The following is a 12,996-nucleotide window of genomic DNA, read 5'->3' as shown; positions in this document are numbered from 1 at the left end:
CTGTCTGCCCATGGAAGAGTGAAATGGAGACAGGAGAGAGTGGCAAGCCTGCTGCAGAATACTACAACTCAGGAGCATGTTTGTCCATAACAGCCCCACATCCATGTCTCCTGATGCAAATAGCGCAGTGCAAGGGTTTACATCTAGATCTGTGGAATTACAGAAGAGCAACCTAACTAGTGATGTAAAGAGCGAAATGAGTGTACAGGTCACTAGCATTAATATTTCCCTCTGTGAATGACATGCAGATCTTCTAAACCCATTGCTGAGAAATTAAGACATACTGTTTTAATATTTTTGAGTTAAAAAAAGAAAGTTTGGCCAAGTGTATTGGTCAAATATATGCGTATTCACAGTTTTCTGTAATAAAATATAATTTATTCCTATTTATTCCTATTTATTATTTATTTATTATTAATTTATTACTATATGAACATTATAGTTATTCATGTTGTATTTTATATTGTTATATTAAATCTGTAATATTATAATATGGGATTTATTTATTTCATTGTGAATAAGTGATCCTCCAGGGAAAAGAATCATCAGGTTTATTCAGAACTGATCCCAGAGTGTAGTTCCTAGGATGAAAACAAATTCAGTGTAAGTGCTCTATTGGTGTAGAAGGGATAAATGACTCTGTAATAGAGGACTTTGTGTTTCACTTCTGAGGTACAGTGATGGTTCTTCCTGTCTTATAATTAATAGCATTTGCTTTGTATCCCTAAGATAGGGTATTCCCTACACTGCATACAAGGAGCAGTACATTTCTTGTGATAAATGCTTGGATAATGTTGTTTTGATAGCTAGGTTCCAACTTAAACCTTTTAAGGCAAGCCTTCTTCTGGCAAGGATCCTGTGGATGACTGATGTTATCTGAAAACTAGTTTTTAAAGTGAGATAGATTAACACATTTCAGTTTGTTTCCCTGTAGACAGATATATTAATAGCAAATTTTGTATAGGCAAAATCCTCTTTAAAAGCCTGAATAAGGACAGAGATTAGGCCCAAGATCAAGTGTTTAGGGATTAGGTGCAGGACATGTAATCAAGGCAGTAACAAAGAGCCTCAACACTGTCATTGTTATGGCTGTTAAATGCCTAAAGAAGTCTTTGGTCTTGGACACAGCTCATCCCATGACTTTTACAAACTATAAATTAATATTAAAAGCTCAGAAATCAGTGATTTAGCTCTTTTTATGACTGCACTAGTAGGATTTCATTTTACCTTGCAGTAGTGAATTTCTAGAACTGGATTTTGTACAACAATTTTTTATTGCACAAGACTTCGTTTTTTAATTCTAAGGGCTGTTATTGGCACAGAGGAAATGGTGAGTCTGCCAGATATTTGTACACACTTAACTGAGATTGAATACAATACAGATGGTAATAACTTTTTGCTAATGTGAAAAGAATGTTGTATTTTTGCTAAAGGAGTGAAAGGATTACAGAAACTGACTGATCTGTCACTCCTGTGAAAGAAGGGTAGACAACAAAATAGTTACTAAAATAATCAAAGAGGAGGTCATTCTAGTGGTCCTCTGCATTACTTTCAAGAGTGGTCATGAAAAGCATTAATTGTTTTCTTTTGTTTATACTTGTCCTTTATTATGAATTTATTATAGTGATCAAATAGGACATGTTCTCAAATAAGGTCATTCAGCACCTCATTTTAAGTAATGCCAGTGCTCACAGTTTCATTTGAAATTAAAATCAGGAGCAGATGTGGATATTCATACTTCCAAGAAATAGGTTTTCAGGATCCGTTCATCTTCCCAGCACTGTTTGGTGGATTCTTATGCTTTTTTATTTATTGCAAAACCTGACAACTTATAAAAAGCCTGCAGAGCTTTGTCATGAGTGAAATTCATCTTTATACAGATTGGTAGTCCACAGAGTTGATAGGGACTGGCAGAATGCATCGAATCACTTGTGTGCATGCTTGCAAGTTTGGGGTTTAAGTGAAGATATCCATTTAAAATAGATGAAATTTCTATTGGAAAATAAACAGTTTTCAAAAGGGCTTTCTGAAGATGTAAGGGGAAAGGTTCTTTGCGATAGAGCAGTGTGGGTCATGGTTAAAGGAAACAAAAATGGTGTAAAATGCTACAAAAATACTAGAGAAAAAGGCAGAGTGATGCAGCTCTGTAGTGACTGTATGTAATGTTAAAGCTTACCAGAAGACCTGTGAAAACAGCCCATTACTTGGATTGCCAGTTGCTCCAGACAGTGGCTGTACTTTATGTTACTGTATGCTTAAAGAAAGAAACAAAACAGTAACTGGACCACCAGACATATACAAATGATTTAAAAATAGATTTATGCCTCCTTTTTTTTATTATTTTCCTCAAACACAGAATGTTTCTCTCTTTTTCTTGTTCTTTCTCTCTGCTGTTGTACAGCCGGGATTCTACATCTAGAGTTACAGCTGCAAGACGTAAGGGCCAGTCAGTTTAATGGCTTTGTTTTATTTTGTTTTCTAGGGGCATATGCAGCAATCCTGTCAGACTCTGTTTCTCTGCTCAGATCCATTGGTCCCTGAATATTTGAGTATGTCAGGTAGCAGCAAAACAGTTTCATGCCCCTTACTTCTATTTGTGATTGTATGTGACACAAAAAAGTGCTGCCCCAAAGAGGAGGTTGCCCTTTCAGAGTCAGAAGACAGAAAACCTGTTGGCTGCTTGCCTTGTCTCAGGTTCATATAGCTAAGGATGCCATTTGCCCCTCAAAAACAGCCTTTTCCTGAAGTTTCCCGCTTACTCTGGCCCATAATGCTCACTGTTAAGAGAGCTCATTAAGCCAGTGTTCACAGGTCCTACAGCCAGCAAACCTTTCTTGTACACACTGGAGGATGCAGAGGGCCTGTCTACTCTGCATAGCGGTTGAAGTGAGCACTGGTGGCAGTCTAGTTTTGTAGAGCAGAGCTCCCTTGTAATTCACAGAATCGCAGAATGGTTGAGGTTGGAAGGGACCTCTGGAGATCATCTACTCCAACCCCCCTGCTCAAGCAGGGTCACCTAGAGCAGGTTGCCCAGGACCCTGTCCAGGCGGCTTTTAAATATCTCCAAGGATGGAGACTCCACAATCTCTCTGGGCAGCCTGTTCCAACGCTCAGTCATCCTCACAGTAAAAAAGTTTTTCCTTAGATTCAGAGGGAACTTCTTGGGTTTCAGTTTGTGCCTGTTGCCTCTTGTCCTGACACCAAGCACCACTGCAAAGAGTCTGGCTCCATCTTCTTTATACCCTCCCTTAAGATATCTATACACATTGCTAAAATTGTCCCTCAGACTTCTCTTTTCCAGCCTAAACAGTCCCAGCTGTCTCAACCTTCCCGCAAATGAGAGATGCTCCAGGTACTTAATCATCTTAGTGACCCTTTCCTAGACTCACTCCAATAGCTCTGTATCTCTCTTGTCCTGGGGAGCCCAGAACTGGACACAGTACTCCAGGTGTGGCCTCACCAGGGCTGAGCAGAGGGGAAGGATCACCTCCTTCAACTGGCTGGCAATCCTCTTCCTCCTGCAGCCCAGGATACCATTGGCCTTCTTTGCTGCCAGGGCATATTGCTGACTTGTGGTCAGTTTGTCCACCAGCACTCCCAGGTCCTTCTCCGCAGAGTTGCTTTCCAGCAGGTCAACCCCCAACCTGTACTGCTGCATGGGGTTATTCCTCGCCAGGTGCAGGACCCTGCACTTGCCTTTGTTGAACTTCAGGAGGTTCCTCTCCGCCCACCTCTCCAGCCTGTCCAGGTCTCTCCGAATGGCAGCACAGCCCTCTGGCGTATCAGCCACTCCTCCCAGTTTTGTATCATCAGCAAACTTGCTGAGGGTGCGCTCTGTCCCTTCATCCAGGTCCTTGATGAAGAAGTTGAACAAGACTGGACCCAGTACTGACCCCTGGGGGACACTGATAGCTACAGGTCTCCAACTAGATGTGGCACCACAATTTACTCATCAGAATTACTTAGTCCTTTCCGAGATTTGTGCTACTCTGGCTAGACTGCAGGGACTCAAGCTAGCTTGTTAATTGGCCATGCAGACACGTGACAGACACGTATTTGAGGAAGATATGGAGGCTTGTCTGCTAGCCATTGTGAGTGTCACTTGCTGAAAAACTGGGGCAATGTGTAGTGCCATCTGGTACCTTCATATGCAGAGTTTGTTCAGCATTATGCTACACACAGAGGGAAACTACACTGAAAGGATATTACTGAACTTGCAAAGCCAGGAGCTGCCAAATTAAGCTTTGTTCCCCCTTCTGTATGTGTTACGACATGGTCTTAGGTTACATAATCATTCTGCTAGAGCAAGCTGAGTGCAGGTGGGATCTTCAGAGAATTGGACTGACAATCTCCAAAATGTCTCTTAAACATGTGCAAGCTGCAGTTTCTTTCTCACATACACGAGTTTCACAACTTGTTCTAATGTGGGGGCTACTTCTTCACAAAGATGGTAGATGCCCACTTCTAATATAGTGGTGATTCACAGGTTGAAAGTTCCTGCTGCAAAGCTCAGAGATGCGACAGTTGCACAAAACAAATAAATGTGGCTGGAACATATTTTTTTCCTCATCTTGTTTTCAGAAATAACACCCATTTTCACTGAAACAGCTTGAGAAAAATATCCTGGGTGGAGAATTTCGGCCTGAAGAGTCAATAAGTTTGATAAAGATTTGATTTGTTTGAATTCTGTCTTTAAATGGCAATGTTAATTCTCAAATTTTAATTATAAATAGAACTGCCTTCTCTACCTCCACTACCATTTATTATAGAGTATGACATCCATTTCCGGGGGCACTTTGAAATGAGGCATTTGTGTTTTTGCTAATATGTGTCTTCATACTGTCTTTTGCATTGTCTTTATCTGCCTGATTCTTTTCATTCCAGTTTTCCACTTCATTCTGGTTTTTCAGTTATGACTCAAGCCACATGAAGAACAATAGGTTTGGTTTGCAAAGCATGTGTGTCTAAGGGAGAGTTTGGTTTCACTCCCTTTGGGTTTTGCATACAAGTAGTAATAAAATCAAGCCCAACAGCAGCGCTTTCCTTGGCACCCTTTCAGACCACAGTGCCATTTTTCTGTGCTTTGATTTGTTTTGCATATGGCTTGGTTTTGCTTGTTAGGTACCTGAAATCAAATCAAATTGTCCTGAAATTTGGCCTCGCTTAGCAAAAAAGTTTATGAAATCCCTGCAGGTTCTTTGAACTGGTCCAAGTTGTGAGGCTTTGATTAAGGTGAAAACCAGACAAGTTTTACTTTAAAAGTCTTAGTTTAAAATTATGTAATAATACTTTACTCAGCTCAGTTCACCTGCCTTTTTGGAATCTGTGGCTGTAAGAGTGTCTTAAATACTTTTACTGCTTATAATACAATGACACGATTTTCAGAACCCACTATGAACGTCCTCAGAAGGACTGTCAAATGTAGTTTATTGTGCTGGGTTTAGATTGGTTTAAAATGATTTTAATCTATTATTAAAATGTACCTGGTTGTAAAGTATTTTCATGCTACAAAGCTGAAGGTCTGATTCTGCTTCCTTTTACATAAGTTCACAGAAAAGGGAGAAAATATGGGATGCTTTCAGAATCCTTCCTTCAGGGCCACAGACATCACCTGAGACCACATAATTGCTCTTACTCTGACAGACTATGGCTAATTACAAGAGTGATAATTACACAGACGGGGTGGCTTCTAGTCCGCAGCATAGCAGCATAGCATTTTTGGAGGTGCTTTGCCTACCTGTGTACAAACGTATTCAGGGAGTAAATAGAACTAGTGCACTGCCAGACTGAAAGGATGCAATGGACAGAGTTTTGTAGGGCATGACCTGCTCAAGTGCTACTGAATATTGTCAGAAATGCTCTTTATTCCTTCTATAGAAGGAATAATCATTTCATTTGTAGATGGCAGCAGGGTAGATAGGGCTGTTGGCAGTTTTTGAGCAGGATGGACAAACTGCAGTGATCTTGGAAAACTGTAATAAGGGAGAAAAAGTATGGTTCAACAGGGATGAATGTAGGATGTTATGCTGGGGTAGAAATAACCAGCAGCCTAAATGCTCACTAGGGAGAGAGTAGCAGTAAATCACAAGTGGCCCTTAGAATTCAGTGGATCAAAACCTAAGATGGTTTTAAAACATACCAAATCATACGAGTTATCTCAGACTCGCAAGAAAAGCAAAAATGTGCTACCAACAGAAAAGCAGTCGCCATTCTGGGAGGTACAGATAGAAATGTTGCCTATAAGACCCAGGAAGCACAATATACATTGTCTTTGCTGTGGTAAGACTAGTGCTGGAATAGTGTGTCCAGTCTGGGTACTATCCCTCAAGTAGGGATAGATGTCTCACTAAGATGAGATGCCAGAAGAGTATCCATTTCGGTAAAAGGTTGCTCTAGAGACGAAGAGAAGAATCTCTTCCCTCTTCCCATTGGAAATAGGAGAAGAAATGACTGCAGCAGGGAGACTGTGGACAAGTGAAACTGCTTACTATTGTAAAGATAGTGGAATAGGCTGCCCGTGTGAAGTCTCCAGCACTGAAGGTCTCTAAGAACAAGTTAAAAATAGATGTACCATTGTCACAAATGACATCCTTGATGCAGTGGGCTGGAGCAAGTGACCTCTCCAGGTTACTGTAATATTATTGTTGAAGCTGTCTTTATTGCTGTGCCCATCTGTCCCCTTTGCTTTCCCTACAAGTACTGTGCGACTATGAAGACAGGGTAAAATGCTGGCTCCCGTGAAGTCATTGGCAAATCTCACCACTTCTCTCCCTCTTTAACCTTAGATATTTACAGCCATAGTCTCAGCTGGTAGGAAATAGGTGCAGTGATGCTGAAATTAAATTAATTGCTCATCTAGACTGTCAATTTTTGATGAAAACCACTAGATATCACAGTAAGTGTGCCTCATACTGAAATTATATGCTTTGAAGTCATGTTTGCCTTCTTTCCAAGCCACATTTGCTGCTAATGACTTAGCAGAGAAATAAGAGTAGAACTTAAGTGTGCAAAGGACAAGGAATTTTGTTTTTTTAACAGGAATCTGTTGTGGGTGAGCTATTTGCACAGAATAAAGAAAAGTGTTGTAGTCGCATTTGTTTCTCTTTCTTTAATTGGTTGCCTTGTTAAACTTTATAGCCATTTGCCAGCTTTGACTTGACACACAATCATTGAATGCATGGTGGCATGGGAAACTTTGGTGGTAATTGTCACTTTGGGGATTTCATTTTCCATGTGGAAAATTACAGTTTCGAAGACTGCTTTTTTATCTAGACCCCAATTTCCTAGTGCAGTTATGCAGTTAGTAAAGATAAAGTACCTGAATGCAGGAGGGATGCTCAAGGTAACATTTAGGGAAGCAAGTCACCCCATGCATGGTGACTCTTTGGAACCTTTTTGAACAGCAGATGTATGCAAATTCTTTGCTTTCGATTTGTAAATTTTTAGCTTGGCAGTGGATATAGCCTCAGTAAGAACTTGTTTCTAACCAATCGCATGTTGCCATCTGTTTCTAAACCTGTTCAACTTCCCCTCTACAGAGAGAGGCTTATAAGGCCTCAGCAAGCATAGCTGGGTTTTTTTGTGTTGCATATCAGGTGCTTGAGCTTCATTGTTTTCAAGATCCCTGTTCTGGACAGCATCTCTTCCATCTCCTGCCTTCTCCCTCATACCCATGCATGTGTATGTGCTTTCAGACATATTCTCTGTCCATTTACATATGTAATCAAATTGTGGACTCACTGTAAGTAAAAAATTCTTTTCCATCTGTCTTACAGGAAGTAAATGACACAGTCACTGTTTTGTTTTCTGGAATTTCTGGAAATTTCACTTGTTAGAGTAGGAAAAGGCAGATGGAAGGTGGGAAGGAAAATGTGGAAATACAGAATTCCCTGGCCTGTGGCCAGATAATCACTGTGGAAACTTTAACTGCTTATATGAGCTTCCTCATATAAAAAGTTGCTATGATAGGTGTGTGAGAGCTGTTTTCAAGTGTGTTTGACTGATTCTTTTTGTTGATCTGCCAATTTCTGCAATTTCTCCAATAGATGTGGGGATTTTTTTGAGCAAAATAATTCCTAATAATTGTTTTTCTTAAGTTACCCCTTACAAACTCTTTGGAATTTGTTCATGGAGCAGATACTGAAAGCCATGTTAATGAGAGTGGGCATGCCACCATTTGCAGCACATCTTCAGCCTATTTGCGTGGTCAGATTTGGTGAGCTCCTTGCCTACTCCTGAATAGTCAAACAAGTTTGGAGACGAATGGCATTCATCTGGTGAACAGTAAGGCAAAATGGACCAAACTGTCAGCTGACATGCATCCACATCACTCTCTTGAGATTAGGACAGTTGGCAGCATCTGAAATTTTGTCCCAAGGAACAAATCCTGCAATGGATTTTCAATGTTTGTGTTAACCATTCAAATTGCAGTCTAAATAGAGTTGCTAAAGCACAGCTCAGGAGCTTTGCTGTCACACGGGTGTTCAGTGTGAAAACGTCTCTTTTCAGCTGTGATTGGGCAGACTGTGGACATCTGAAGTGTGAGTCAGTGTTTGGCCTTATGTAACCACAGTCTCTGTTTGCAGATGGTTTATCTTTGTTAATAACGTGTGGTCTTGCAAAAACTTAGTCAAACTGCTATAACCCAAATAGAAGGAGCTGCATAATGGAAGAAAGTAGTGTTCAGATCAGCTTGAGATGTACCATTTCATTTTCTCTTCCAGCAAATATTGCGGCATGCCCGTGGAAATGCCACAAAGGTGATATTTCTTATTACTGATGGATATTCCAATGGGGGAGACCCAAGACCCATTGCAGCATCCTTGCGTGAATTTGGAGTGGAGATCTTCACCTTCGGGATATGGCAAGGGAATATCCGAGAACTGAATGACATGGCTTCCCATCCAAAAGAAGACCACTGTTACCTTCTTCACAGTTTTACTGAGTTTGAAGCTTTGGCACGCAGAGCTCTTCATGAAGGTATTGATGTAGTAATCTCAGAAGTCCCAGAGAGCACACAGGTCTGAATAGAAAGATCTCCAATATTGTCTTTGTATTACATTTCATATAATGGTGATTCCTTTTATTTTTATTTTTCCTCTCACTTTCCAGCAGAGGTGTTCATTCTTCAGGTGAAAGGATAAACAGTTTGTGACTAACTCACAATCAACAAAATGCGAGCTAAATTCTTCTCCTTGGTGTATGCACACAAACATCCATTCAACTCTTCATTTTGCCTGAGAAGGAACAGACTGAGCTGTTAGCCCAGTATAACTTTTGTATGAATACATGATACTGGCAGTCAAATGTGTGGTTCTCCAAAAGACAAAGAGACACCTAGCACAGATCTCAGGCCTACCCTCAGTGCCTTTTGGTGTTTAGGAACAAGAGCTAGCCTGTTCAGAAGTCTTTCAGATCTCTGTGTATAAAGATAAATATGATTTCTTTTTGGCCTTATACATTCAATAAGACTGGAAAGAGCACAGAAAGGAAAGAGAGTTTGGACTGAGTTTTTATCCTTTTTTACCTACTTTATTCTAAACAAAATATTCGCCTTGAATGCAGAAGAGGTTTAGAAACATGGCTAGACATGTGAGAACACACGGTCTCATGGCTAGTGGCTTCATTTGTAAGCCACTGCTACTTGAATAAGACTTAGTACAAGCATCAGACTAGCCATTAATATTATTTCCTTTATTTAATTTTAAAGAGCATGCTACTTTTACATAAGTAGTGTGTTTTACTGCCATTCTGTTTGTTCCCAGTAAGGTGTAATCATTTTGTGGGAGTGCACAGAAGGAAAGGAGTTTTTTTTAAAGAACGTAACCAAACTGATTGGAAGTCCCATGAATGAATGCTCTCACGGACCCAGAGACAGCATCCACGTAAGTCAGGAGAAGCTGTCTCAGGAGCTCCTGTGGGAAGTGAGACTGGATTCCTGCATTTCTTGCGTTAGTTAGTGTTTGACTCAGTTGAAACCAAATGAAAGACTTTAGGGATCTTTGTGCTATGGGTTCCAGAAAACTTTTTTCCAGGATAAGAACACCAAGTTTTTCTGTACTTTGTGTGAAGCAAAGTTCTACTTCATGCTGCCATCACTGTTGCTCAGGACTTAAACATAGGTTTTTAAGAAACATTTCACTAATGAAGTATTGCAAAGCTGTGGGGGGATATTTGGTTGGATTTTTTGTTATTAAACTGATATATTTCAGACCTGCCCTCTGGCAGTTACATCCAAGAAGATATATCCCATTGTTCGTACCTCTGTGAGGCAAATGAAAACTGCTGCGACGTCATGGCAAGCTGTAAATGTGGCACTCACACTGGCCAGTTTGAGTGCATCTGTGAAAAAGGGTACTATGGGAAAGGACTACAGCATGAATGCACAGGTGAGTCTCATGTCTCCGTGCTTGGGTTGCTCTGTGTGCCCTGCGTATATGGCTAATCTTGTTGAGGGGGATCAGCTGTATTTGGATTTAGGGCTATAAACCTGGATCAGAATGCATTTGGGGCTCTGGAAAAACTCTCACTGGCTAAGGACACAGAACAGAGTCAGTCTTACCCCCTAACTTGTCTCCAACAACAGCCAAAAGAGGAGCACGGGGAAGAGATAAGAATAGGGCAAATGTTCTTACATATAACGCTTCCCTAAAATGCTACTCACCAGCAATTTGTGACTCAACATTTACTGAGTCCAGGAGAATGTCTTTTGTGTTTAAGACCTCTTAGTAAGCTTTTCCTTCATGAATTTTGCTAATTACTTTTTGAATTTCCATAAACTTTCCTGTTTGGAAATGGACTGGATATGTGGATCTTTGTTACATAAATCCTTGGTGAAAGTTGCAGTCAACTAAACATTCTTTAATTGTCCCATGTTGACTTTCAATTACTAAAGAAGAAGAAGATGTTTGAGTCACTAAATAGAAACTTGTCATCACATTTGGCTTCCAGTAGTGCTTATTTGAAGCCTACAGCCAAAGTGACTACAGTGACAGCTCTCTATTGCATGTCAGAATAAAAACATGGAGGCAAAAAGTCAGGCTTTCTGGGTTCCCTTCAAAGTCATTTTGTAAGCGAAGATGAAAGAAAGACTATATAACTTGACTGTGAACTACAGTTTATTTATTTTATTCATAAATAGACAGAATTTCCCTAGGGAAGTGAAAAGGGAAGTTGAGCCACTGGTCTTCAGTGGAATTGTCTTTCAGCTCTGGAGATACCGGATGCCTTTGTTTAATAAAAATATAACTTGATGGCTAAATAGCATTTTTAAGTATGAAAATTCTTTTTACATACAGTTATGAATTCAGTTGAAAGTTTTAGAGCAGTCAAGATAATCTGAGGACATACTTGTTCACCTAATGCAGTGATTATATTAAGTGAAGAGAAACTATGCTTGTAAAAGAAGATACACAAGTTTTGTTCAACTCCATTAGCTTTTCTGGGACAAAAATGTCAAAATTATCAGAACATATCTGAACTCTGTTAAATTTGGTTTATGAGCTGGATAAAAGGAAGAGTTATAATCAAACATCTCTCCACAAGAAACAAAGCGTAGTGTTCTTGTGATCTTATTTCTATCCTCACATTCTCACTTATATTCTGTGTACATAATCACAGTTCTCACCAGTTTTCACAGGAAGCGTTAGTCAGCTGTGGTGGGTATATATAAGGGTTGTATAGCCATTTATGAGGGCCACGTTCCTTTTTCAAATGTGTTTTTCATTGCATATAGAGGCCTCTTGATATAACTGTGGCACTCTTGATGAAGCTGTTACTAACTCTACTCAGAGAAGAGACACAGGCAGGTATGAGAACAAAAGCTGAAGAATGCCTTCAGGGAAAGGTTTAACAGAGACTGTGATCTCTGTATGTCTGCACTAGGAGGAATAAAAGGGTGCAGTGAGGGATCCAGATTATACCTGAACATAAGATGAGGGAGAAGCGTTGTCTGTCACCAGCACAAAAAAGTACGGAGATACCGCAGTGTTTGTATTGGGAAGATGATCAATTGCCCTGTACTCCTTGCTGATTATCATCTTGTAACTCAGCTTGTACCTGTGGAGCATCTTTCCTTTGATCTATATTAAAAGGGAAGCAGGTAAGTATATAGGAATTTGTCGGGTTTTGAGTGCAGGATGAGCAGAGGGATGCAGTAGAGTCAGTGTCAGCACTGGCACATTGAATCAGATTCTAATTTTATATCAATGGTGCAGCTTCCTTGTGTGCTCACTTAGCTTTAAACAAAAATATGCTATTCTGTTTTCTTATTTCCGGATGTAATTCCAATTCATTTTAAACAAAATTAAACCTTAATTTTTGTTTTAAAATTCTACTCCATTTCCTCCACCTCAGCGTAGGCTCCCCAGTAGCCTATCAAACAAAGTAAGCTCAGCACTTCTATCTCAAGCAATAGGCTACATCATTAAATATTGTTTTAAACTATTCCTGAAGGTACCTGGACTATCATTATAGAGTTAATGTTACCCTTGCTACACAAAAGGAGCTTCTTAAGGGATGAGCTTACCTTTTGAATGCCACCAAAAATGATAAAATTCCTTGACTTCTTTAAATGTCTATTGGCAGTTGCAGAGGAAAGTTTTGTTTTGATATCATCAGCAGGTATCTGTAAAATAAGTCTTTAAAAGTGTTTCGTATTAGATACTGTGCAAATGAACTGACAGTTGCAGCCATCTGCTGTGGATGGGAAGATATTGAAGGATGCATACATATATTTTAGGGAGAATTTGACCTGAATAATGCAAGCCATTCTTGCTCTGCTCAACTGCTCTAGCCCTCCTTAAGATAGACAGAAACAAAAGGCAACATGTATTCTTTGAAGGAAAAAACACATATTTTGAAATCTTGTGTTCTGAAAAAGATTCCAACCTTTCTTTTTTTAAGTATTTCCCAGCTGAGCATAGCTGTGGATTTGTAGAGCATGAGGAATCTGCAGAATGCATCATAACTTTTCTTCACTGCGTAATGTGCAGGACT

General features: G+C 39.9%; 1 protein-coding gene across 1 annotated transcript in view; it reads left to right on the top strand.

The window, feature by feature from the left end:
- SVEP1 (sushi, von Willebrand factor type A, EGF and pentraxin domain containing 1) overlaps positions 1-12,996 on the top strand; it is a 133,141-nt gene that overhangs the window by 13,498 nt on the left and 106,647 nt on the right. Inside the window, exons 2-3 of the mRNA XM_067315744.1 lie at positions 8,724-8,979; positions 10,212-10,388. Coding sequence (XP_067171845.1) covers positions 8,724-8,979; positions 10,212-10,388 — 433 coding nt within the window. The remainder of the gene's footprint in view (positions 1-8,723; positions 8,980-10,211; positions 10,389-12,996) is intronic.

Source organism: Apteryx mantelli, chromosome Z (assembly GCF_036417845.1).
Source record: "Apteryx mantelli isolate bAptMan1 chromosome Z, bAptMan1.hap1, whole genome shotgun sequence".
NCBI lineage: Eukaryota > Metazoa > Chordata > Aves > Apterygiformes > Apterygidae > Apteryx > Apteryx mantelli.
This window is presented reverse-complemented; position numbering and strand designations above follow the sequence as displayed.